At 49.1% G+C, this 27,381-nt stretch overlaps 5 protein-coding genes across 5 annotated transcripts; 2 read left to right on the plus strand and 3 right to left on the minus strand.

Annotated features, from left to right (window-relative positions):
• Positions 1-893: 893 nt before the first annotated feature.
• H6S33_003514 (uncharacterized protein) lies at positions 894-5,015 on the minus strand (the record flags this gene model as incomplete). The annotated part of the gene is made up of 6 exons (XM_044834864.1): positions 894-1,417; positions 1,474-2,417; positions 2,469-3,282; positions 3,346-3,557; positions 3,615-4,855; positions 4,932-5,015. The coding sequence occupies 6 exons, from the start codon at positions 5,013-5,015 to the stop codon at positions 894-896; spliced, it is 3,819 nt and encodes a 1,272-aa protein (XP_044691875.1).
• Positions 5,016-12,798: 7,783 nt separating this feature from the next.
• H6S33_003515 (uncharacterized protein) lies at positions 12,799-13,718 on the minus strand (the record flags this gene model as incomplete). The annotated part of the gene is made up of 2 exons (XM_044834865.1): positions 12,799-13,502; positions 13,580-13,718. The coding sequence occupies 2 exons, from the start codon at positions 13,716-13,718 to the stop codon at positions 12,799-12,801; spliced, it is 843 nt and encodes a 280-aa protein (XP_044691876.1).
• A 2,776-nt stretch (positions 13,719-16,494) lies between these two features.
• H6S33_003516 (uncharacterized protein) lies at positions 16,495-17,281 on the plus strand (the record flags this gene model as incomplete). The annotated part of the gene is made up of 3 exons (XM_044834866.1): positions 16,495-16,706; positions 16,782-17,078; positions 17,131-17,281. 3 exons carry the CDS (start codon positions 16,495-16,497, stop codon positions 17,279-17,281), a joined length of 660 nt encoding a protein of 219 aa, XP_044691877.1.
• A 4,116-nt stretch (positions 17,282-21,397) lies between these two features.
• On the minus strand, positions 21,398-23,874 carry H6S33_003517 (uncharacterized protein; the record flags this gene model as incomplete). Its single annotated transcript, XM_044834867.1, has 5 exons — positions 21,398-21,637; positions 21,697-22,950; positions 23,016-23,115; positions 23,318-23,648; positions 23,802-23,874. 5 exons carry the CDS (start codon positions 23,872-23,874, stop codon positions 21,398-21,400), a joined length of 1,998 nt encoding a protein of 665 aa, XP_044691878.1.
• A 1,703-nt stretch (positions 23,875-25,577) lies between these two features.
• H6S33_003518 (uncharacterized protein) lies at positions 25,578-26,370 on the plus strand (the record flags this gene model as incomplete). Its single annotated transcript, XM_044834868.1, has 3 exons — positions 25,578-25,718; positions 25,792-25,925; positions 26,001-26,370. The coding sequence occupies 3 exons, from the start codon at positions 25,578-25,580 to the stop codon at positions 26,368-26,370; spliced, it is 645 nt and encodes a 214-aa protein (XP_044691879.1).
• Between the last annotated feature and the right edge of the window lie 1,011 nt (positions 26,371-27,381).

Consider the following 27,381-nt stretch of genomic DNA (forward strand, 5'->3'; position numbering starts at 1 on the left):
TTAGGAGAAAAATGAATGTATTGGGAGGTTTCAGGACAAAGTCTCGTTTGAACAATAAACTGGTAGGTATGGGCACTGTGACTTTCTTTCAGCTGTAAAGAACCGATCCCTACAATCTTTGAAAGGATAAAGAAAGAGTTATTAATTAATGTTCTTCCTATACACCTAAAATCACGCGCGCAAGTGTCCACGAGTATTATGAGTAGCCAGTAGCCAGAGAAATTATCCCTCACAAACCCCTTCCCCCATATATCTCAGTCAATTCCCCTTGTATGCTACGTACTCCCTCTTCTAACAAGACACAAAGAATTACAAGGAAACCCATGAGCTAACGAACAAACACCCAGATTTCAAAAAAAAAGAAAAAAAAATCCAAAAAGGAGACAATCCTAGTTTTTCCCAAAGAAAATGTTACATCACTAACATACCCATACACTAAGCACAATGTATGAAGAAAAAGGCAAGAACGAAATAGAATTTTCAAAAACCCAATCCAAAAACAAACCCCGGTAACAGAAAAGCAAAAAGTGACTACGCCCCCATACTGCTAAAGCACAAAAACCAGAAGGAGAAAAGAGTCCCCTTTAAAAAAGGGAGGGGTATATGTACGAAAGTGAAAAATGTATGATAAAGAAGATAGAATAAAAGGGAAAGAATGAGGGCGAGAAGTGAAGAGAAAAAAGGGTTACTAGAACTAGATAAGATAAGTATGTGTACAAAAAAATAAAAACAACCCCCAGCGACTCCCAAACCTTTTTAATGCTGATGAAAAGAAGAAAAAGCTAAAATAGATGAAAAATAAAGGAAAAACCGTGCACTCTGTTATCTTGATGTCGTCAATCCTTATGCGATGAGCCTCTAGGACCCATTTAGTGTGGGAATGTTCCGGCGTGCTATGACTGCACTTCACTTTTCCCTTTATAATCCTTCCCAACTGATTCCCCTTCATTTTCTTCGGCCAAGGGACCCCCTTTCCCCATTGGTGGTGTCGGCATCCCTACTGAACTACCTCTTGTCGAGCTTCCGGCTAAACTTGCGCCTCCCGCACCGCCACCGCCAATCCCCCCTGTCGTAGTTGCAGAGGATACATCGCTCATCGGCCCACCTTGTCCTTCCTCGCGTATCGTTGAGCAATACGTTTTCAACACGTGTTTTAACTGCGGACGTCGAATTGGCTTCGCGAGGAAATAGTTCATTCCCGCGTCCAGGCAATCCTTCACATTGCTCTCTTCGGCGAAAGCGGTGAGAGCCACAATGGGTGCTGAGTAGCCCATGTCGCGGATGATCTTGGTGGATTCGATACCGTCGAGATTGGGCATTTGGATGTCCATTAGTACCAGGTGAAAGCTCCTGCCTTGATTCAAGGCCTCTTTGATCCGATCAACTGCTTCCCGACCATCCTTGGCAATAGTGACATCTGTGAATCATGAGTTAGCACTCGTCCCCATGAACTTAGGTAAATTGGGCACAAACCATAAATCTCTTCAAGTTTGAGCATTTTCAACACAACTTCCTGGTTCACCTTGTTGTCTTCCGCAACCAGTACACGTATCATCCCTCCATCGTCTTCTTCAGCAGCTGCTCTTGACGCCATCTCCTCAATTTCATGGCTCGGTGTTTCTGCGCCCGTCGGTGGCATACTGGGTGCGAAGAATGGCTGACTTAATCCCACCAACCTAGGCTTGTTATTTTTTCCAAAGCTCTCACTGCTCTTTCCAGACTTCTGAGAACCTGTCTCCTGTACCCGCTGACTTTGCTCTTCTTTTTCGGTGGATTCATTAGAACCGCTATGGTTGTGTGCTGTGCCATTGATGCTGTTCGTCCGGCTCAGGTTTGCCCGGTCCTTTTCACTCAAAAGGCTTGGCGTGACCTCTTTGACGTACTTAAGGGGGATTCGCATCGTGAACGTTGTCCCAGCCTTCTCCAAACTCTTCAACTCGATTGTTCCCTGCATCAGTTTCGTAAGCTGAAGACAGATACTTAGACCCAATCCCGTCCCACCATGTTTCTTGCTTAACCTCAAATCACCCTGGACGAATGGCTCAAACACCTTCTGTTGTAGATGTTCAGGGATTCCAGGGCCTGTATCTTCGACTTGGAACTCGAACATGTAGGTTTTAGCACCAGGTGGTGGGGAAGTTGGGCGGGATGGGTGGTTGATTTGTTCTTGAAGCTTTTCCGTGAGTATTGCACGATGTTCTGCAGCGGATGAGATGCCCTGCGAAGATGTATCTTGGGTGCTGATATTGATTATAGGCGTAGGGGGCGAGGTGGCAACTGATCCGAGACGCTGCATCCCACGGTGATTATTTTTGGAGCCATTTCGGGAAGAACCGCGACGAAGAGGAACATCTAGTACGGGGACCGGGATAATCTCTTGGAGGAGGTTCATCCTGATTTGTATCGCGCCATTTTCACTAATCTTCGTTAGGGCTACATAAAGGAAGATTGGAGGGATATAAACTCACGGTGTAAACTTGAGACTGTTGCTAACAAGATTAATTAAGACCTGCAGTATACGGTTTGAATCACCCCAAAACACCATCTCCTTGACCTTTTTCTCAGGACTGATACTGATGCCCAAGGCAATCCCAGATTCCTTGGCTTGGTTCTCGAAGATTGCCATGATCTGAGCAGTGATGTCTGTCATCTTGAACTCTTTCTCGTCCAAACTAATCGCCATATGACCGACCTGGTTCCGGGAGAAGGTCAACAAGTCTGTTAGAAGATGCAATAGTAACTCTCCAGACTTGTACACGATCCCCAACGACCGCTTGATTTTCGGGATCTCCTCTTCCTGCATACAGACTGCACACATTCCCAGGATTCCATTTAGCGGTGTTCGGAGCTCATGCGTAATGTTAGCCACAAATAGAGACTTCGCCTGGTTAGCAGCCTCCGCAACCTTCTTTTGCTCCTCCAACTCTTTTGTTCTCTCAATGACGCGTTCTTCAAGATTCTCGTACTGCCGTACGAGCTCCTCCGACATTTCATTGAATGTGCGGGTTAGATCTGTCAACTCATCATGGATGATGTGACGTCGTTCACGGACTTTTCCAGGAATCCTGAAGGCACGTCGTCGTATTTCCTCGCTACCGTCGCCGCCGCTGGTGTCACCGCTCTGAGAGCTGTCTCGGCGGATGGTTCGTTGGCGTAGGTATTCACCCATTCCATAAAAGCGGTTACGGCCACGTTCTTCATCATCTTGAACAGCAGCGTCATGATCTACAGCGGTTTGAGATGATTGGCTTCCAGTGGGGGTATAGGAGGGAGGACGCATACCTATGTTGATGGCACGTTTGTAAGCGTCAGGCAACCAACATAGACAAGTGGGGGGGTTCTTACTTTTTTCGGTGGCTCTCTTCAGTCGAGTGATTGGCTTAACCGCGAAATGGGCAATTGGGCACACCAGGATAATCACAACAGCAAATGTGCCAAAAACTGTGGCAATCAAGATGTTTCGCAACTTGTTTATGGGTTGAAAGGCTTCACTCTTGTCCTGTTCTATCAGTAGCGCCCAGTCCGTAAGATTCCTGACCACTTCAATGATGGCGTAGCTAATATGGAAATTAGTAAGTCATATGAGATCACTCGGTGGGGTGATCATAACATACCCAACACTAACATGCCTCCCTTCTGAATTATGGGTATCCAGGTCACTTGAGCCGCCGTCACCATCATCTCCTGCACCATTTATCCCACCAACACCGTGCTCAAACACCGTCCGTACAGCAGTATACTGCTTCAGTTGTCTCACCTGACCCACCAAGGATTTATCTCTTCCTGGCGGAAGCAGATACCGGAACTCGTAATCTCCAACGGCGGTATCATCCCTCTTCTCCAGTCCCAAACTTCTTCCAACAAGTCCAGCCATTGCAGCCACGGCACTGTGAGACCTCTTCATCATGCTCCTAGACCCTCCACTTGCCTCTTTTCCCGCAGATTGGTCCACCCTGTTCGCAAGCAGCGGATCCTCCCATATATTCGAAGCCGTTGCCGGTCCAACCAGAACCGTCTGTCCTGTTCCACCAAGACCACGAGTATCCGTGATGATATCGAGGACCACCTTTGCATTAACCACCACCGTGATGAACCCCAGCAGCGTCGATGCACTCGTGTTGTTAATGATCGGAATCGTAAACGACAACATAAAGAACGATTCGTTAACCATCATGGGCCCCAGTACCAGGCCCTTCCTGTCGTAAATATACTTTGGCGTAAAGTAGTTCGCCGGAGTTGTCATTGAACGCCTGTCCGCGAACGGATACAACGCATTGGGATACCCATCATGATACGGTAGGCCATGCATAGCATTATACTGCACCTCAGCCAGCTGCTCCACAGACATATTCATCAACATGGGACCGCCTCCGGCGTTATCTTCCGTGGGCGGCAGTATAATCCCCGCCGCGTTATCACCAGTCGCGTTCAATAACCCGATCCTACTTCCAAGTCCAAACCCATAGTTGAGCCTTGTCCCGTTCTTTGTTATCCCAGTATAATTTCCTCCGCCCACAACCGTGCCATCGTCGGTTATGGTGCCATTTGAAACACCAGGTATTCCGTTCCCAAGGTTCTCGTCGAACACTACCACTTGAAGTACCTCGCCGAACCCGCCAGTGGAGGCTGATGCACTGTTCTGGAGGTCCTCGAGCGTACGGGACCAGTTCTCATAAGTGTTGTTTCCTTGCTGGTATCGTCTTAGGGCACTCTGGAGGATCGCACGGGTGCTGATGGCGTACACGGTGTTGTGCAAAAGTGTGAGACTCTGAGCGACCTGTATTGCCTTTAAGCTGGCTGTAAGCGAGAACCGCGATGAGCGGACATCAAGTACAAGTCTGTAGTTGTGAACCCACTTTTAACAGTAACTCCTATCAGTAACAGCAAAAGGGAGTGGAATGTAAGGAATGAAAACATGGGGCTGGACTGACAGTGACAATAGCCAGAACACCCACTGCGACGAGCGCTGTTACGGCCACGAGCATAGAAAGCTGCTCTCGAATTCTGATTCTCATGGCTACGGCGAGGTGGGTGATCCCCTAACCCTCCACCTCTCCTCTCGGCTGAGCTGGTTTGGGCTGGGGGTCCAGCGAGAGAGTAATTGTCTTGAGCGAGGCAGGCAGATTCGTATCTGGCCTTCCCTTTTTATTTTTATTTTTTTCTCCTTCGTTGTGGGGGGAGTTTTGCGACTCGGGAGTGAGGTTGATTAAGGATCTAGATGGAAGCTGGAAAATAAATAACGCGGTTGTTAGTTATTTTAAGAAGACAAAGAGCCCGGGATGGTGATGATGGGAATAGTTATTCACGGTCCGTGCTGATGATGAACGATGATGGAAGATGGATGAAGCTGAGTGAGTAGGAGTGAGTGAGTGACCAGCTGTGAAACGGTCTGGATATGGATGGATGAAGGGATACGACAGAAAAAGTGCCGAGTAAGGAATAAAGATGGGAAGACAGATGATCCCTCCCAGCGGATTGAACAAGAAGAGGGTGAAGAAAGTATAGGTACAAAATATTAGGCCCCTAACCTCTAGAGATAGATAATAGTAGGATAGACATGAGTGAGCGAACCAGAAACCCGGCCCGACCTCCTATCCACTAACCGGGTCCAGCCTACAAAAAAAAAGGATACAAGAGGTAATCGAGAAGAAAACAATCGGACCCAAAGCTAAGGGTAGATCAAGGACTCGCCGGTACAGTGTAGTGTTAGGTCAAAAGTAAAGATCAAACTAGCGGGGGTATATTTGTGGGATTTGCATGAGGGTCTCCGTTCGTTCGTTCAGGCAATGGATAGACAGACGACAGACAGACGACACTCAACCCCCCACCTACCCCTACTGGCAACCTAAAAAAGGAAGAAAAGAAAGAATAACGGACGGGAAAGATAACCGTCGACCTACCCAGCTTGATTTTTTTCGCCCTGCCAGCACAGTAAGTGGAGGGAAGGCGAAATAATGACCCGTCACTAGTCGAATTACTCAGAAGCCCACAAACAAACCCCCTCTAAGCAGGGAAGATAGAGTTCGAGATGTGTGGCTAAGTCGTTGAACGAACGAATGAACGAATGGTCCGGACGGCAGGTGTTGCTTTCTAGGGCTAAAACGAACCGAAAGGCAGGAATTCAAAAGCAGGAAAAACCAGGCGCAGGCAAGCAGGCGGTAGGCAGGTAAGCAGGCAGGAAATAGAGAGAGATGCACCTCGAATCCGATAAGTTTGAATGGGCACCGGTAGTTAGATGCTTAATTGTAGAGAGAATACGTATATACCCGTATTGTAGTACGTATGTGTAGCAGATCAGAGAAGGTAGAGAGAAACAGAAACCGACAATGATGATGATGGTGATGATGAGAAAGAATTAGTCGGACAAAAAAAGAATACCCTTCCTTCCTTCCTTCTCTCTCTTTCAACCTCAACCCATATTACAGGCCCAGAGTACGCACTCCCGCCATAATCCAATTCTTGCATCCTCACAACCAATTCCCATGTGCCTTCCCCATTACCGCTAGTGTGCATGTGTAGATTTCCCCACCACCCATGTCCTGCATCAAACTGGCAGGGGACCCCACACACTACTAAGGCTCGCTTAGGCTTGGTCTGGGCGACGAGCGAACGAATCCGGCTGAAAGCGAACGAGCAAGTGAGTTTTGAAGACAGAACTGGGAGTCTGGGTCCACAGGGTGGTGTTTATTTTCAGATCGAGGGCAGCTGCGATGGATGAATGTGATCGCAGCAGCCACTCACTGCCACTGCCAATCGAGACCCCCCATCACTCTCGAGAAGAGCACAATCCCAGAGCCTTTCAAGGGACTCTATTTTGACACAGCATGTTAACGTTGACAATGGAGTACAGAGACAGCACTTCTGAATTCTGAACGCGGAACCTGGATGCATTTGCATAAACTACAGCATAAGCACAAGCATATGTAGGTACTCTATTGTATCAGACAGAATACCTATCCCAGATCCAGAGAAATCACTCTACATACGTCCCAATCTCCTCTATTGCTAAATACATCCACCCCAGAAACAGGACAAATCAGAGCGGAATTCCAAGGCTTTCCATCTGCTCTTCTCCACACACCATGCCATGATTAAACTTCGATCCACAACCTTCACGAAACCAGGATCATCGTTGCACGCGTCCAGCGCGCGAACTCAAGTGACAGGAACACATCGATATCCGTGCACCATCACAACCCCTACCGTTACTTCGCTGGCTGGCTGGCTGATCTGGATCCACCGCGCAGTGTCCATCGTATCGTGGTTGTCGTATGTAGCTTGTTGCAGAGCTAGGCGACTCCAACAACATCGGGCGAAAGTCGCTCCCGCTGCCTAGAGGTAGAGTACCTACTTTACATAACTCTACAATCACGGTATAGGCATATGTACCCTCCCGTTGAGGCTTCTGCCGGTTGATTTATTTTATTTATTTTTATGTTACGTCTCTTCCCTTGCACGAGATCGTAAATGGAAAATGGATGCTATTTGAGATTAGGACTTCCCCGGCAACCCAGAAAGGAAAGGAAAGCCTCGAATGGAAGTGAAGGGAAAAGAGACGAAAAAAAGGTCCCCGGTGGTGGTGCTGCTGCATGTAGAATTTGTCCTGCTGCAGTGTCGAACAACAGAGACAATTACTACTCCGAGGCGGACACGGAAGCAAGCACTGGCTGCAATGCAGAAGAAACCAACCTCCCTCCTCAAAATCGATAATAAATGAAAAAGATCTCATCTCACTCCCACAGCCGAGAAAGAAAGAAAAGGGCCGGGTGTTGAAACAAACCCTACCAAAACAGCGGGACTGGGACAAGAAAAAAAAACGAGAAACACTCTCCTAGCTTCATCCTTAAACCAGTGTTCATAATCTCCTCCGGAGGTATCATCCGCGATCGGATGGGTTGAGTCGGTAGAGCAGGTAGGTACAAGGTACTTGGATGTGTCATCCACGTATGACAGTACCGGCGCTGATAAAGTAATACTCAGGAGACACAAGGAAAAATATCTACAAGGAACGTCTTTATGTTGTTCTGTCTCTTAGACCGGATTATTTAATCCACCGCAGCAGACTGTTCGTCGAGATTCAAAGATTCAAAATAGGCCCCCGTCCCAAATCTTGCAGTAAGCAGGCAGGCAGGCATAACTGGGGGAAATCCATGGTTTTCAAACCTCAAGCGGGCCGGGCGGAAAAAGAACAATTCCAGAAAACAAGCGGGGGGAAGATCAAGACAAAATCACTCCATCACGCTCTGTGTCACCCTGTATGTTTTCGAAGTGGCGAGAAAGAAAAAAAACCCTACATAAACCATGTGCCTATCTAAAGTGCCTACGCTGTTTCTAAGCGGGCAGGCTGTGAAAAAAAAATCTGTTTTTTCGCCCCTCATCAAGCGATCAGCAATGTCAGGCAGGTCAATAGATCGGAATTGAAAAAGACCCGACCCGGACCTTCGGAAAATTCTCGGGGTGGGCGGGGAGCGCCGTTGCATGGTGATGACTGACCTTCATATTTGACTGAGATGAGGTTCGATACTTGGATTAAGTGGAGTAAACGAACTACAACCTATGGAGCCTCGAGAAGTCATATCCCCTATGCTTGTCAACCCTTCACACAAAAAGATTTCACGCGGAAGCCACAGTACGCCACAGGAAGATGGGGGCAATAAGGCTCTTTTCTGCTGTTTGATAGGCCAAAATCAAAAGGTGTGCCTTCTCGCGCCATAGCTAGTCAGCTCTCGCTCAGTTGAGCGAAACCGTGAGCGATCGTTCATATGCGGTTGCGTGCGCTTGAAACGATCCCACTATTTAACCCCGCAACCAAAATAACCTGGCTTCGTAAGATGCAAATGGAAGAAAAGAAAGAGACACCATTAAGCTTCCGATAACTCTATATCCCAAACGTTCATATCGGGGTTTTCCGTCTGCTTTAATCTATTCTGTTTGTTTGGATGCGGTGTACTTTAATTGCCTGAGATGGAGGGACGTTTCCAGTATCCACCCTCCACCTCACACGACGGCGGAAAGAGAAGGATTTGCGGAAAATCTACCAAGCATAGCCTGGAATTGCTTAACAAACAGTAACAACCAATGACCATCCCGGCGGTGGGAGTTGAGGTTGTGGAAGCGGTTCGCTGCTGGTACTGCTGGTCGCCAGCTAGCTTGATTACTATTTTAGAAGCAGCAGCGCAGCAGCAGCAGCAGCATCCTATGTAGCAGCAGCAGGCTGTTTGCTACCCTTGATACGTCTCTACCTACCTATGGTCCTCCCAAGATTCGAATTCCATTGCAGAATAGCCGTTATTTGCGCCCGTCCGCAGTGGAGAATGCCGTTTCCCTATCCTAATTAATTTGAATTCGATCCGACGCCCACGGACCGCCTGCATCAGTAATCACTCGAACTAAGTAAATACTCTACTTTAGAGGGTATTCTAGAGTAGGTTGCTGGTGGGGAATACTTTTGCTAGGATCTGCTTACGAAGCTTATTTTCTTCCTTTGGAAGTGAGCGAGATACTGTCAATACCTGCAAAGAGTTACATATCTATTCCTTCGTCTAGCTCTGCTTCCGGCTCTCCTTGACTCCGGGCCCGCGTTATTTGGTTTGGAGGGGTTGTGGGTGCGCAAGCTCTACTCGTGGTGGTGTATGGCTAGAGGAATATGGTTCGATGCCAGCTGTGTTTGACACATGTCCTCCGCCATCTCCGCCGTTTCTTGGACAATGTCCGGCGGTTGCGGTCCTCCACGCCCTCCACAGCAGCCTAGGCTTGGTGTCTGCTCCCTTCCGCAGCAGCGCCACGAAAGACACATGCACCTCAGCACCCTTGGGGGAATCCTGAAGGAGAGGGCACGCGTATCAAAGAGAACCCGACCCTCCGGCACGCCGAAAGAAATGCCGCTAACTGTAGGTTGTGGGGTAGATAGAGTAGATGGTTGGAGCTTACATAGGTCGGCGCGGCACCACTATCTACCTACCTTCTCTCCGAGCATACCTTTTACACCCATATCTACTGGGGTGTTGCTTGTAGTCATAGAATGCGTGTAGGTTGGAATAAGAAATAAGACCTGCCGCTTTTCCCGGGCAATGCGATTAGAGGACATGATGGTAATGTTCATTACGCGGCCTGGCTTTGGGATGGCATTCATTGATACATGTGTGGTACCGTATATACCTCTGCACGTCGACGGGGGCGATTTGTGAGAGCTGTTGGGGGCTGCCCGGGATGCGTCGGCCTTGAGCTTATTGCCGAGATGCGTGATACCCGGTTTCTGGGGATTCCGTATCTATTGGGAGCTGCTAATGCTTGTGGTGCTTGTAGTGCTTGTGTGCTGGTGGTGCTGATTGTGCTGATTGTGCTGGTATGGCCTGATATGATAGGGGGACGGATTGTGATGAAGAGATTTTCTTTTCTTGCCTCCCATACGATACGATATCTCCGTGGCACAAAAAAAGATAACCACATTATCAATCTTCGGCGTTTAGGTTTTTTGTCTTGGTAGTTCTAGTTTCAGGTCCAGTTCCTGGCCTGGCATGGATGGATGGAAATCGTTCCTCGGGCTGCTGGTTCTCAACCGATCGATCAATGATAGTCCCGCTTATCTAGTAAACACCTAAAGACCAATGATACTCAAACGAATATGATTGTTGAAACAAGCCCTATTTGCAAGTAAGCCAGGCGTAGCCGGTCCTGTCCTGTCTGTCCTGTCCTGTCTGTCCTGTCCTGTCTGGCCCAGCCTGGTCAGATCCAATAGTTGCTTTCAGGCACTCGAGCTCGCGGTCACAACTCATCTCCCGAGATAAGACACGAATCAGTCAGCCCGCTCGGAAAAGAAAAAAGAAAGAAAGACACTCCCGTCAGTCTAGTCTAGTCTAGCTAGGAGCGAGTGATGTACTTGGACAAGTATCAACTGTGATATATCAAGAGCCGTGAGATCTCTAGAATGAACACTTCACGCCAAGAGGAGGTGGGATCGCCATGACGGTTCGTCTCGTCATTAAGGTGCGTTTTTTCGTGGTCGGTGGGGTGGTCAGGGGCAGAGTTAGTCATGGGAGATCACTCGGGCGGGAACATACATAACCCTGACCCTAAGCTGAGAGTCGGGATGCTTTGGTTGGGAGCGTCATAGTCGTGATTGGGTTGGAGATGGGAGTTGGTGGTCTTTGGTTATTGGTGGAGAGACTGTGTTGTTAGTGGGGAGATGAGCTTGGGAGGCGGGTAGGTACGTGCCGGGTGAGGCTTTCTTTTTCTTTTTCTTTTTTGGAGACGGAACGGCCCGGTGACGGGGTGCTTTTTCTATGCGTATGCAAAGGGCTTAAGGCTGGTTTTCTACAATAGGCGCCGGACCGCACAGCTGGGAAGTTTCTGCAGATGGATGAGTCGATATCTACGTTATAATTACATGCAGGTGCCCCAACTGCGATCCGATCTACCACTTTTCACGTATCGGATTCTGACTCAATTCCGCTGACCGTCTTGCAGAATGTTACTACGTACGCTTCCGGAGCCCTCGGGCCTCATTGTAGGTCTTTACTCGTTGGGTGCTGGGAAGTCGCCTGGTCCTACGACGGAAATCGTGACTGTCGATAGGTCTATGTTACTGGCGCTACTTTGGATGGAAGAACCCGGAGTCCGCTGTCGACCTCAGAAGCATTGATAGTGCGGGTGTGACGATTGATCTTCTCCCGGATCCCCCGCGCGGCCGGTGCCCCTAACTCACGGGCATAAAATTTGAAGATAACGATAATTTGAAGAGCTGAAGCTGGTAGGCTCACTGAATACGGCATAGCTATCGTAGACTATTTTCGGCGCCCCCTCAATAACCTCTGGATTGTGTACGCCAGTCGACAGGCCGCAGTACCGGTCGTTAAAATCTGTTTAGCTCTCTAAGGGACATATATTGGGTATTGAAACCTACGGGGCCGGGTGGCTTAAATATCTATATATGAATGACCACCGGTCTGTCTGTTGACAATACCGGGTCGGTCCCTCTTTAATTCTGCGTTCTTGTTGGCGGAGAGCGATAAGGGTCTCTAGAGATCTATGGTGCTGGTCAGGCTAAACCTCTCCTGGCGGTCAAGGGCTCAGACGGAAAGACGATTTATTCGTACTATGATTTGGTTTCATATATTTACCAATAAATTTCTTTTTAGGGAATTATGAGCTCAAACTAGGGCTTTTGATGTGGTTTTGGCAGCAGCCAACAGGTCTGGAGTACCTACGAATCGTAAACCTATCTACACCTTCAAAAAGTAAAAAGAGAGAAAATCTGAACGGTCAATATGTGGTTTTTGTGATACTGTTTTAGAATTTCGACTTGCTTATTTTTGGGAGTTAGGATACCTTTGGCGCGAGAGTCAAGTTTGAAGAGGAAATAAGGTAGGTTTAGCACGACCGGCACGATGGGGCTTGTCATAAAATTGGCGCCTAGAACGGAGAGCTAGGCAGGTGCGCTCAGGACGCAGTTGGGCCAGGCAAAGAGGGAGCACGCGGTATTGAGCTTTCTACTGCTCTTTTTGAGCGTGTATATAATGCAGTAGCAATTTTTCTTTTTTACCTGGGTGGGGGAGATTCGTGGGCTAGTGTTTCTACAGCTATGCTATGATATATATGCGGAGGTAAACAAAAGCGAAGGAGGGATTTAATATGTGGAGCTAGCTATCTAGAGAATGGCAAAATGAGAAAGAAGTCTGGCTAGCTAGCTAGACAGATACCAAACATTTACACTGCTCGTCTTGGGCAAATACCCGCTAATTGGTTAATAGTTGCATTATGATCATTTCCTGGTGCTATTTTTTTTTTTTAACTGAATTATTAATTTGCTGTGTTTTCGACCACCTCCTCTTTTTTGTCTTGGGGTTCGTTAGTTGCTGCTTCTACATCTTTTGTTTTTACCTCTTGCTTCTTCTCTTCGCCCTCAGCTACGACTGCGTCTTCCTTCTTTACCTCTTCCTTCTCCGCTCCCTCCTTCTCTGCCCTTCCTCTTCCACCACCGCCTTCTCCTCCTTCCCCTCTTCCTTCCCCAACCTCCGCCTCAACCTCCACCTCCTCCACATCCTCAAAGTTCAAACTCCGAAACAACCTCCCCCTCACCCTCTCCACACACACCTCCCTCCCCATCCTCTCCCATCCGTGCTCACTCCCCACCTCCGGCCGCTTATGCGGCGCCAGCACCACCAGCCACCGGCACTCGCAGCTCAGCGTATACAGCAGCCCCCACACCTCGCTCGCCGGACATAGGTGCAGCGCAAACGAGCACACAACAACATCATTCTTGCTGCTACTCCTCCCGGGCGACACCTCTAGTCCGCCTGTCTGGATGTCGCGGAACGATTGCGTCCCGCATGGCCGCCCGCCCGTGCGCGTGGTGTAGAGGGAGGCGGTGAAGGGGTCGTGCGCGGAGATGAGGAGACGGTAGGACGGGCGCCGTGTGGAGAACCAGTGGGCGGCGGCGAGGGTGGCTTCGCCGGAGCCGGCGGCGAGGTCGAGGAGGCGGTAGTAGGGCTTGAGGGGGTCGACTATGGGCGGTGGGTTATGTTAGTGCTGGGTGGAGGTGGGGCGGGGTGGAGGGCGGGGCAGGAGGGGGCAGGCTTGCCTGGGACTATTGATTCGAGGATTTTGCGGAGGGCTTTTTGGACGCCGGGTTCGTGGGGGTTTTTGTAGGTGTTTGCGACGAGGGTGTAGTAGTTGTCGACGCCGTGGGTGGTGTATGCGTCGCGGAAGGAGACTGACATCTTTGGGGGGGTGGGTATGATATGCGTCGAGGTGTGTTGAGGTGTTTGGGGTCTTAGATGGATTAGAGGTTAAGCTTTGAGGTGAGGTGAGGCTTGGGGTTGCAAGCAATGATCGTTCGGCCGTTTCCGTCGTAGGCGAGGGCCGAGACTTGTGCTACTCTACCTGGCGTAGATCGTGGAACTGACTACATTACTAGCTGTGGGGAAAGGTTTCATAGCGATCATAGAATCTCACTCGCACGAACAGGGCGTGGGGTTTTATACAGTCATAGTCGCATTTGGGTATAGTAGATCGGAAAGGCTTCTAAAGGTTTTGAAAAACTATAATTTCTTTTACTAATCTGGCTAACTACACTACTCTTAAAGAAATAGGAGTTCCGGATATAACAAATCATAAAAGATCAATACTAACATATATATATAGTTAGTATATGACCATGACAAACACACTAAATCCTTCCCTAAATGAAGTATATCTCTTGAATCCGTTATTAGCCTTTACTCTCAATCTCCCAAAGAGTATAAACATACCTGACAATCGCATCGTCAGTTTCGAGCCAGTTATTACTCTGGACTACTTAGTCTGTTCCTGCTCACCTTTCTCACGATTCTTCCTCTACAAAGCATCAATCAGTAACGTCACTACGAGCATAATTACAACACACGCGAACTCACCTCCGGGTCCGCCTTCAAGCCCAATCTATACTCTTCCCAAGAGTCCTTCCCATGCTTCTTTGTTCGCTCAAGCTTTCTTTCACAGGTGAGGTAGGTAGTGGGGACCGCCAAATTGAGCCAAGTACGACCCCGAATGGTTAATGGAGATAAGATAAACAATGGTCCTGTTAAGTGCCACAAAAGCCACAGGTGCTCAATACAGACAGGTGCGCGTGGGGTTGTGTGATGATGGATTAGTGGAAGCCATCCCGTGGATACTCTGAAGGTGTTCAAACCTGGAGCCTTGAAGATAAATAACAGATCTTGTATAGTAACGGCTCAACACATCAAATTCTGCAAAACAAGACCAGAGCACATAACGCTCTGGATCCCCTAATCCCTATTCGACAATGGAGAAAGAATAAGGCTTGTAAACATGATAGCTATATCTCCAGTTGCTAATAGTGAAGCGCCAATTTTTAGAAGATGTTTTGTTGTTTTGGTCATTTGAAGTATGAGAGTTGTAAGCAGACACCAGGTGAGTAAATCTGTAGACACCTACAGACCACATTTGAACGCCTACAAACTTTCAAAAATATCCGCGGGATGGCTTCCAGTTTAGAAAAGAGAATTGCTCTAAGACAAAGTACTGATAGTTTGGAACCACGTCTAAACTACATAATGAAACGTTGATAATTAACAACAACCACCGGCCGCAATGACATGCCACGAATTAATAATAATCGGTTGCGTGGTTCTTCGGAGTCAAGATTTGGCTGTGCGGACGGTTTTACTAAATTTAATAGAAGGGCAAGGGACTTAAGGGCAAAGGACTTCCGTACTATGGTTTTGATGATCATGAAAAATGACTCGGAAAGGGGTTGAAATATTGGACTCCGGTACCATATTCGAGTGTCCACAAAGGTCTGCAATGTGACCTGTTGGAACCAACCAATTAAGGACAGCAAGGAAAGTCTTTGTCCGCGGGAAGACAGCGAAGTGAACTGTTATCGTCCACAAATACTTCTATAGACGTAGGTGGCTTTAATAAATTAAAAATAAAGCTCATCGATCTTGCCGGCAAGAGCTTATATCACTCTCTAGTTGACTACGTAGCTACTCCATAGGACCATCAACCCTAACCCAAAATAACATATCAATATTCCAAATATTATAAGATCGCTGCGTACATAGCTGTCTGTGCTTGTGTGCGAGTATCTATATATATATACCGCGGGTGAGTAGACACTCGCGCACCCGGGTTTGGTTGCAATGATTGAATTGGTTGTGCGAGTGTCTACTCACCCGCGGTATAATAGTAACCTTCGTGGTACGGAAGTAATGAAATAGGAGTTAAAACTTACCAACAAGTATACACAGGCACCAGCCATTCCGTTAACGAGAATTTACCCCCAAAACCAATCTTCTCCATTTTCATAACACTTGACATGACCTCACGCCACCCCCAAAAACCACCCCACAATCCAACAATAATTATAAGCTCAGGCTTCTCCACGTCTACATATATACCCCATCTCCACCTATATATATCCCCACCCTCCCCAATCCCCACCTCCCATCAATTATCCCAATTTCCACAATGGCATGATACCTTATGACAGTCAGCGCTCAGGTTTCGTCTCCTAGCTAAGCTAAGCGACATGGCACGAACAACCCACGTATCCCTCCCCTCCCAGGGCAACACCTAATATCGGTTAACTACCATTCCTTCCTTCCCCCGCGCAGACAGGCACAAGGATCTGCGAGCTGGCCTGGGCGCCTATAATGTATGGTATACATATGTATATGTGTACAGCCGCATCATATCATTGCCTGAACCAATCACAGCTGCACTGCGGCGCGGGAAAAAATAATAAGTTAGTCTGACGATTATTATAATAGTGGGACGATTTTTTGCTTCCTATGGCATGGTATCGGAAGATCCAAACCTTCGGGTTTTGTTGTGCTGGCTGGCCAGATCACTTATAAACAACGTGCGGGTTCCGTCCGTCTAGCTAGGAAATAGATACCGTTTTGTCTTGTCCAAATTTTTTCGATTTTTTCCGTTTTTTTTTTTTGTTCTTTTTAAACCACTTTTTCTTTCTTTGGTTTTATCAAAACAATGGCGCACATAAACCGGTGGAAACACGTATGGCTTCTTCGGTCCCTGTTCGTTTTCGAATTTCTCCTCCTCACAGCCCTCCTCGGCCTCATTGGCTACGCAAACCCCGATACCTTCACCACAAAGCTCCGTCTTGACGGGGCCCTCAACGGGTTCAACTCTAGCCCTGCCATCTCCACTGGTGCATCTACACCCTACGTTTGGACCACCACGTAAATATCCCCTGCTCCCCCACCCCCTCTGCTTTTTCGGTCGGATATATACTGACAAACCCAATCGAAATCCAGATTGACGAAATACAATCTCTCGCTCTCGGTCGCATCGTTCCTGCTATTTGTGGTACAGGGGGCGCTGTATATCTTGGAGTTCTATGTCCCGGTGGTGGCGGTGGTGCTGAAGGCCGCATTGATGGGGGCGTGGGGGTTCTCAGTGCATTCGCAGTCGGGGAGCGATTATACGGATGCGAAGCACCCATCGCCGAGTCCGTGGTATCTGAGGAAGAGCTGTGATGTGGTGTACTATCAGAGTAATAAGAATTATTGCCATGAGGCCAAGGCGACGTTTGGGATCTCGGTGATGTTGCTGTGAGTTTTCATTCCAGCTGGATAGGTGGAGAGGAGGGCTAATTTGTGATAGTGCATGTTATGGGGCGATCATTGTGTTGGCGGTGGTATCTTTGCTGGCGAAGAGGCCGCCGGGGATGGAGAAGAAGAAAGGGCAGGATGTGGAGGATGGGAATGGGTCCGATAATGATTCTTTGGAGTTGGATGGGGGAGCTCGATGGTGATCATGGTGGTGCGGTTTTGGTAATGATATGGGTGGCCATTTTTTCTCTGTTTAATTTGTTTTTGGTGATGGTGTTTTGGTGTCTTTTTTTTTTGTTTAATGTACTAAACTACGACCTCTAATTTCTTTATGAATATAATCGAGATGGCTACTGTAATTTCTAAAGAGTGGTGGCCATAGCTTGGGCCCGATGAGAGCCTGTGCTGAGTGCACGGGTGTTGCGTGATTAGAGACGTACATAAAGACCGAGGGATTGCGTGAGAAAGGGGCCCAACGGCATGCAGCGCATTGACCAGGCGCTGGTACTTGCGGATTCCTACTTGTGTGATCTACTAAAAGATTTATTTAGAATTTAAGCACGTACCCGTTTTGGGGGTAAAAAATTGGTTAAGGTTATAAATGATAAATGAATAAGTCCCCTCACCAATAAGGCCTTTAAGCCGGTTCCTACATAGTCTCATGCCAAGTATTGCAGAATTCTAAAGATGTGACAGAAAGTCTGGTCGAACGAGAGTAGCCGGCTGCTAATTCCTTCTTCCTACAAGCTACACATGGATACTCAGGGCTGATGCAGTTCTCCAAGGGAATGTGGAAGATTGGATGGTATTCCTTAGGCCGTCACTTTTTTTGGCCTAAAGGTGGTTGTGATTCAAAGCAACCGCCGCAAGAACGAGATTGTGCGGCCTAGCGCTAGTATGGCAGAAACATTGCCTCTTTACACGCATGAGGACACTCTGCCCCAGTGGGACCTTCGCCTACCCGGGTGCTCAACTGCACTCCATACACTCACCTTTAATTGTCTCTTTCCAAGCTTACCCCACCACTATTTCGCCAGTCTCCTCCCATACTAACCAAACTTCTTCCGTAGTTGTCCGGGTATCTAATCGTTTAAACACTGACATCATGTAGGGATTTATATATGTATTCTCGAAGGCTATACCGCGGCCAATGGCCAGGGGCTACAACCCAATTCGAAGCAGGCTCATTCCCGAATGAACATCACGATGGAATGTCGATGATTATCTCCTAGTATAGTTCATGAGATAAGTAGCTTCGTGGGCTATTTCTGATTTTAGAGGGCGATACTGGGTGAGTGATTGAAGTTTTATATCACGATATACGGGCAGGAAGCTCTCACGAGAAATCCGTACAGTTGCTCGAAGAATAATCGGTCTTCACAATATCATAGAGCTGGAGTCACTGGATTTAGCTTGTTTTCATTGATTTTGTCATGCAATTGATGACTGTTACAATGGGTCTTTTACGAGGGCGCGCATCAAACAGAATACATTACATTGTGGCCCTAATATCCAACTTCCCCCCTCTCGCGCCGTCTCATGCTAACCCAAACGCTCTTTACAAAATAGCTCAACAAAACAACAAGCCTCTTGGTCATGATTCGACCCGCCCGCCTCAGCATAACACCAACCCCTCACAAACTCACAAAGACACTCCCTTCAGCATCCCCCGCATCCACAACCCTCCACCCTCAATAAAACCCACACCCCCAGCCGCATCAGTGGATGACCAGCAGCGGTGAATACATTCCGCACATTTGGTGGGGCTTAGTGCAGTGTGGCTATCGTGATCACATCGTAGACGAAGAACCACACCTTGCTTTTTCCACAGCACTGCACCGAGTATACTCAACACTAGCTGGCCACCACTGGTCACGGCTTGGGGTGTGGGATGTGGTGGTGAGAGGTAGGGGATTATAGATGTGGGGGCCGGGGGTGGGGATGGCCGAGGGGATCATGGACCCTTGATGATGACGTCGGGGGAAAGTATACGGGAGCGAGGATTAGAGTGGATAGGCGGTAGGTAGTGGGGGTAGAGATTTTTTTTTTGAGGACTTCGAGCTTGAGGGAGCTCGAGTGCCTGTAGGCATGAGTGCCGCTTCACGAGTTTCCTATCAGGTCCTGCGCCCATTTGTCCGAAGAAGACGATATATACACCTCGGATTAGCGTTACCCGTAGGCTCCCGGTCTTGATTGTCTCTCGAGCCGAGGCCTCGAGGAGTGTTGGCGGGTGCACCATGGTGGACGAAATGTAACTACGGCAGCAGCATTAGTTATATAGTCCGCTTCTAAGCCACAGCTCAATCTCTGGTTTATCCCGTTTTCTTGTTGTCTCTTTACCTTTGTAACTGGCGGATTGGTGGCGCCGCTTATATAATTAATTGGCCAGTCCTTTGTTATATAATTGCGTGTGCCAGCTGTAGTCGGCTTTGTTCTCCTTGTTGCTGGGACCTATCTACCTAGGTAGGCATCTAGATTTGTCTGGAACCTTTACCTTAGTACCGAGAATCAAATCAAAGTGTTACGAGGTTTAATTATCCATTATCAGCGCTTGGGGCAGGGAGGATGGCGATGTTGCATCGAGATCGAGTGATAGCCCATGATCCACACATATCTCACACAGTTTCGCGTGTAGCCGGTAAGTTTCATAGACAGTGCAAATGTCATCACCTAAGATTTTCAACCATATGGTTCCCCACCCCCTTGGTATATCCCTCTGCAGACGAAGTAAAAACACGAAGCAAACGTTCTCTACTCCCTGATGCTCAAAACAAATCCGGCAGCAAAAACTGCAGCGAAGTACGGGGTGAGGGCCCCTCCTTGCCCGACCTGGGATTCGAACCCAGGCCGTTGCAGCTGTGACGGCAGCTAATGGAGATGGAATGAAGTTTTATCCCTTAAGCTAAGCCAACAACGCATGACAGTACTGTCCGGATTTCTCTTATAACCCTGTCCCACAGAAGGGGGCTCGATGTGATCAATCTAATCTAATCGTTATCTGTCCTGAGATAAAGTAGAGAGGTGGCCGAGATAAAGCCAGATGCGGGACAAAAGCAGAGGGCACAGATGAAGGGGATTCTTAATGTGGTAGTGCAGTCGCGTTATATTCAAGCTTTACTCTAAGCGTTCATCTTTCGCCCCATGGCTAGTAAGACCAAAGACACAAAAACAACCCGGATTCTCTATACGTCATTATCGGCGCTTGGGGCAGGGAGGATGGCGATGTTACATCGAGATCGAGTGATAGCCCATGATCCACACATATCTCACACAGTTTCGCGTGTAGCCGGTAAGTTTCATAGACAGTGCAAATGTCATCACCTAAGATTTTCAACCATATGGTTCCCCACCCCCTTGGTATATCCCTCTGCAGACAAAGTAAAAACACGAAGCAAACATTCTCTACTCCCCGATGCCCAAAACAAATCCGGCAGCAAAAACTGCAGCGAAGTACGGGGTGAGGGCCCCTCCTTGCCCGACCTGGGATTCGAACCCAGGCCGTAGCAGCTGTGACGGCAGCTAATGGAGATGGAATGAAGTTTTATCCCTTAAGCTAAGCCAACAACGCATGACAGTACTGTCCGGATTTCTGTTATAACCCCGTCCCACTGAAGGGGGCTCGACCTTGGTTGATCTAATCTAATCTTTATTGTTAGTGGACCACACCACATTGATCAAAAGAAAATGCCACGCGGCCTCCCAAACCTTTCTCGTGAGCCCCACCACGCTGGTTAAATGCGTATACCGTGGAATAGCTCCCGGAGTCTAGTTGCTACTCTAGTGGGTTGAAGATATCTCATGATCCATCTCTACACACCCACCTAAACCCACAACGCCAGTCGAGATCACTCCTCTTTACCACACTATAGAGAAAATAAGGACCACTAGCTGGTAGTATAGACAGACTCCACGTACAGAGCGCCCCCTACATGACGGCACACGTCAGTGTATTAAGACCTCCGGAACGTTTTTCTTTTTTTCTTTCTTTTTTTTTGTAAAAGATTTCCTCTTTTATATATATTTTTTTCCTAAACACCCCATAGCCACCCACTCCTTACACCCAATCAATGCAATGCATGAAATAGATAGATACACAACAGTTGACTTGACAAAAAAAAACCACAAAAGAAAAAAAGGTGAAAAGAAAAAACAGTGGAGAAGGCGACTCTAAAGCGCCACCAAGAACCCAAGTTCCTACACAAAAAAGCGTAAAAATAAAATAAAAAATAGACAATTGAAAATATTAATCCCCAACCTCCCACCCCCGGTCCCCCGGTCCCCCGGCCCTCCAACTAGCCAACCAGTCCAAGGACCCAAAACTAGTCCGCCTTGATAGCGCCATAAATCCTCCTCACGAACGCATACGTGCTCAAGAATCCGATCGTGCCCAGGAGCAGGCCATACACGACGCAGGCAAGGAAGGAGTAGCTGAAGAAGAGGAGGGAGCTGACGAAGCCCTCGATGTGCAGCTTTGTCATGAAGTACCATGCGCTGTAGAGGAAGATCCAGACGGCTGATCCGGCGCCGACGAGGAACGAGCGCCACCACCAGTTGTAGTTCTGTTTTTTATTTGTTAGTTGATTAGGTTTAAGGTGAGGAGGGGAGAGGGGAGACGAACCTCAGAGCAGAGCTGGAAATAGGTGGTTACGATGGTGATCTCGATCACGGTCACGACGTTGATGCCGGCAATGAGCGCGAGGAAGCCGTACATGTAGTAGTACCCGCTCTTGTCTTGCCAAAGGCTCTTGAACACGAATAGCAGCTCGATGAAGATGACTGCGAAGGGGATCAAGCCGCCCATGAGAACAGCGGGTCCGGTACGGAGATACCATGGCTGCGCGGGGATCTGTCTGGCAATCATGGTGGTACGGGTGGGGTGCTCCCATGGCGCCCTCTTGAAGCCCAAGAACGAGCCGACAAACACAAGCGGGAGTGAGATGCACAGCCACATCATGACTAGCGCCACTAGTGTTCCGAACGGGATTGCGGTGGACGATGCTTGTGCCCACACAAAAAGGTTGAGGATGAATACCGATCCAAAGAGGAAGCCGGGGAAGAGGAGAGCTGTCATAAGGGCGTTGTTCTTCCACTTCTCGCCCTTGAAAGTCTTGTAGACACGGGTGCTGAAGTAGCCTGAGAAGACACCGGCAAACACAAAGAGAAAGAGTCCGAAGCTGATGAAGCCACCGCGGTAGCTGGGGTTCAGCACACCGACAGCACTGAGTACGATGAGTGCGACAGCCATGGCGAGCAATTGAACTCCACTGCCAACAATTGGTGCAAATAGTCCTCCGGCCCCAGGTGGTCGGAAGACGTCTCCGTGGACCAATTTCCAGCCAGTGATATCATCAAGAGACTCATCTTCCTCCGCGCCCTCGGCGGCGGCAGCAACTGCTGCTTTTCGCTTGGATTCGGGGTCGGTAGCACCGGTGTCGTTGTAGTTCTGGATATCCCTGGAGAGGGTGCGCAGCATGATGATTGCAACGACGACGGTCAAGAGCATCGCAATGACAAGCGAGTTGACAATGGCGAGCCAGTGAATGGAGGCCGACTCGTCATCGTTGACAAAGTAGAGATCCCAGCGTGAGGCCCAGTCAATAGTGTTGTCCTCTTTCCAGTAGACAGAGTAGGTGTATGGGATGTTCAATCTCTTGCCATCATCTCCACCTTGACCTCCGTCCTCTCTAGGAGTCTCCGGTGGGATGTAGAGCTCGAGCGGCTTCTGTCCCTCAAGAGTCTCGGAGCACTTGCCCATCGGTCCGGCAATCGACTTGGTGTAGACCTCGAAGGCGACGATGACCTTGCGATCGGGGCCTTCGGCGGTCTTGCGCCAGCGGATGACGAGAGTGACATGGTTATTGATGAATGCTTTCTGCGGGCAAGTCAGTCACCGAAACCAAAGATATAAGAAAAATAATTCGAGAGGGTGAAACAAACATCATTTTCGTAGAACCCGAGCTTGAAACCAGCAGCATAGTACTTCTTGGTCTTATCGACCGTCACAAACGAAGTAGCCCCCGGAAGATTATCGACGATCCTGTAACAATCATGCAGCTGTCAGCCCGGACTCCTCACATCCAACCAAACCAACGCCAGCAGCCCACTGGCCATCCAGAAAGCTCCGTGCATCCAAGCCACAGACCATCCCTGAGCGCGTGCCCCAAACGCACGAGTTCCAGGGGTAAGATCACAAAAAACAATGAGATGGAATAAAGTTTGGGAGAGATCGCGCAACCTACCATTCGACCACATAACCACCCCTCACCAATTCCTTCGCCTTCTCCACACCCGCCCTATCGGTCTCCCGATCGCAGAGATGCTTGCATACCTCATCCTGACCCACTGTGAGCTCGTAATCGCTGATCTGGATGCGATCGCCGCGCAGAACCTCGCCCAGGTTGAGGGCAATGGCTCTCGACGACCCGAAGCGCGCGCCGAAGCCGTCCTTGCTGGCGGGGCACACGAATGGCTGCTCGGAGTAGGCGTAGGGGAGCTGCGTGGAGGGGGAGGTGAGCTTGTTTGTCGAGAGAGGGATCGCGTCGCCGTCCTTGTACGAGCGGATAGACCAGCCTGAGCACACACACACACCAATAGCACCCCGTCAGCCCATAGATTCCTGTGATATTACAATGTCTCCAACGGTAGCTCAGTGATGATGATTACGGGGTGGTTCTGGGTCTGTCTGTGGAAAGGGGGGCTGTTCTCCAGAACAAAGGCACTCACCGGGGATGTAGAATGCCGACGAGAGAGACACTCCCATGGCCGACAGGAACAGCAGACTTTTAGAGATCCGCATGTTGAGCAGGAGGAGCAAACCTTTTGCTTTGCGTGAGGGAAAGCAAAGAAATTCAAGCCCAAGGGTTTACTTGAGGGGAGGTGCTTTACGTGAACAACAACAACAGTCTGTCCTGACGGGAGAGATGGGAGAACAGAAATCTGGCGATAGGTGAAAGCCGGGATCGGAAATGAATGAGGCTTAAATGGGCGGGTTACGTAAGGCGGCGCCGTTGGCTGGGCGTTGTTGCTGTTGCGATAATAGCCACGAGTGATAGGAGATGATGTGGCACAGGTACGGCTTAATGCGAGGTACAACTACTGCACGATATTCCACTGGACGGAGTGGGGGCAAGCAGGTGCGGTGTCGGATGCAGAAGGTGAGGAAGAAGAAGAGCGAGTGTCCTGGCCATGACCTGTTGATTATGATGGATAATATGTACATCTTGGCCATCGGACTTGGGGTCTTGGAGGGCTACGTATGCTCTATTGCTCACTCTGACATTGTGAGAAGAGCACTACATGTATCCAACATCGTGGGTGTCGTCTTATATGACACTTTAATCACAGCAGCGTAGAGTACATGTAGTAACAATCTAGGTACATCAAGGTACAAACACTCTTGGTGACATCCAAAATACCCGCACTCATCTATCTACCACTGGCAAGGATCGCAGCACCCTGTACTAAACATCCGGATGATCTCTTGTCCGCGCAGCTGCCAAACCCTTCCTTCCATCGCATAAACACACCTGCACCGTGCACTCCATTCTAATCCCCACGTGCCCATTCGGTGTATCTCTATCCCCGCCCTACCTGTCCCTCTCCCTCCCTCCCTCGCCCGTCATCTCCCCGCCCACACCAGATCTGAAATGCCGTACTCCCGGATATCGGATGCCCGGATGCAACATGAGGCTCAAAATAACGGGGCGGACAAAAAAAAAGAGCTTGTCAAAAACGGTTTCGGGCACTAGCGAAAACCCGCAAGTGTCAAAAACCAAGCCCTTGTGTTAAGGCTGCAGATCCCTGTCGAAAGGGCTCCCTGAGCGGAATTAGTAGTCGGCGCGCTGATCGGTAGCCTTGGCGTTTTTTGGTTTCGTTGCTTGACTGCTTCATGGGATATCACGATAGATGAACATCTCGTCAAAAGCTTCATTTTCTTTCTCTCCGTAGCTAGCTGTATAGTTATAACAAAACCTACCCCATAATCCCCTCCTCTCACATACCGTTCCATTCTCCTTCCACGATGTAAACCCCAAACCCCCCGCGGCGCAGCTGACATAACCCAGCTCCAAATCCAACTCCCCTCCACCGGTCCCTCCCCGCCCCCGGTCCCCGGTAAAGCCACTTTACAACTACAACCACAAACCTCACTCACCGTGAAAGTGTATCGCAAGTATTAAAACCAATGTAGATCCCGTTATTTTATCGCGTAATACCCGAGAGCTTTTAGTTTTACGAATTTTTCTTTTTGTTGTCGCGACGGTCATTACCAGCTACTATTGAAGCTGCTATTAATTGCTACTTTACTGATTGCTACTGGTTAGTGCTACTAATATCGACTACTAGTAGCGGTAATTACCACTAGTGTCTACTACAACTACAACTACAATTTCAGTACTACAGATCTAGCACTACAACTTATCCTTATATATACTTATCCTTATACACACACCTAGCTGCTACCATACCCCTATAAAACTCCCACTACCACCCACCACCACGATGCACCCCCCTCTCGAGCTCCTCCTCCTACTATCACTACACCTCACCCCCATCTTCGCAACGCTAATATTCCCCATGCCTGACACCCCGCCCTGCGTGCAAGCCTGCGAAGATAAGACCGACATGTCCAACGTCCCACTAGTACGTCCCTCTCCGAAACACTCATTTCCACAGCCTTGGACCCAAAGCTAACCAAGAATGACATGTATGGTAGTGCGCAATAAACCCCCCACAAACTAGCGAAAACGACTTCACAAACACCATCAGCTGCCTTTGCACCGACCGGCACCTCCTCGCCTCCACAATCCCCTGCGTGCTCCGGTCCTGCGCTGGGAATAGCTCTTCAATGTATGCCCACTTTCCCCCCATCCCCTCCCCTTATCTCCGCCTTATACACACCAACTAACACCCCCACCCCCACAGAGAAACCTACTTCACAACCCTCTACACGCTCTGCCACACGCACGGCCACACGCACTACCCCCCGCCCCCGCACCTCCTCCGCGCGCTCGGCATCACCGCGCCTCCTAACGCCACCATCCCCGCTACCGTCAGCGGCGTCCCCATAAACTCGGCGTTCCCAGAGGTGGCCGCGGTAACAACGCATCTGCGCGCGCTGCCGACGCAGAACATCCTCAATGCGCTGGCGGCGGAGGCAGAGAATGGGACGGGTAGCAGTAGTGGGACGGGGAAGGTGGAGGTTGTGGGGCATGGGATGGGGGTGGCGGGGGCGGGGGTGGTGGGCGTGGCGGTGGTGGGCGTGGTGGTGTTGGTTGTGTTGGTGGCGTTTTAGTGGTAGGAGAGGCGGATGGTGGGGTGGGGGCGTAATTCTGTTTTTTTTTTAGAGCGGGGGATGTGGGGGGATGTATATAGGGATGGATTGCTTTGGCAGGCGCAATGGTACTTACTATATGAATTCATGATATGAACGATATATAACCACTCTCTCTCGTGGCTGGGATCTAGAGTACCGTGTGGTTCTGCTCTGTCTAGTCCCCTATTCAGCTCGCGGAGCAAGACAAGACAAGCCTTGAGAGCGGATAATCCATTCCCAGTATCTCTAGGAGAAAATGTCAAATCCAACTATGTGTGTGTAATTGGTGTAGTTATCTGCGGCCGATTCCCGCAGGTCTTTGTGCTTTAGTCGAATGCTTTCATAAGCACTCTTCTCATGTAGATAAGCTAGGGTGATATCTTCCCTTGTATAATTCCGGGTTGGTTCTTTTGCTGTGTTTTTTTCTCGCTTCTTTTTCATACTTCGGCGTGTGTTTGTAACCGACATCTGAGCTGGCCAACTATGCAAATATAGAGCCTCATGCATGTTGAAATCTGTACGTTATCCAACTTCTTTATCCCGATTCGGTCTGGTAGTGTACCTAAAAGACTCCCGAGGACTATAATGGGCATGCAACCAAGATATCCACCGGGGGTTAGAAGTAAAGAATTTTGCCAAGCAGATCGGTTCGATCACGGGCCATCACTCGGGCCTGGCAATGCACGCTAGTTCTTCATCTAATCCAACCACTAGTATAGGCGCAAGCTGTTAGTTGCAGTCTGACCAACATAAACCTTTCTTCGCGACAGAAGACATCATGGTAAGCGACTTGAATATCCACTTCACAGAATCTCACTCGTCTCCTCCACCTCGGTGGTGTGAGCGCCCAAAGTGCCACGGTGTGGATTGGTCGGCTAGTAGACACCCTCAGCCAGGGGGGAAAGTGAGAAAAGTCCTGGCGGAAAGATCTTCGTCGTCACGGTCTAGTTCGCTCCTGCTCGGTTGGCACCACCTCCGGACGTCTAGGGA

Source organism: Morchella sextelata (genome assembly GCF_020137385.1).
Source record: "Morchella sextelata strain SCLS chromosome Unknown scls_15, whole genome shotgun sequence".
Lineage (NCBI taxonomy): Eukaryota > Fungi > Ascomycota > Pezizomycetes > Pezizales > Morchellaceae > Morchella > Morchella sextelata.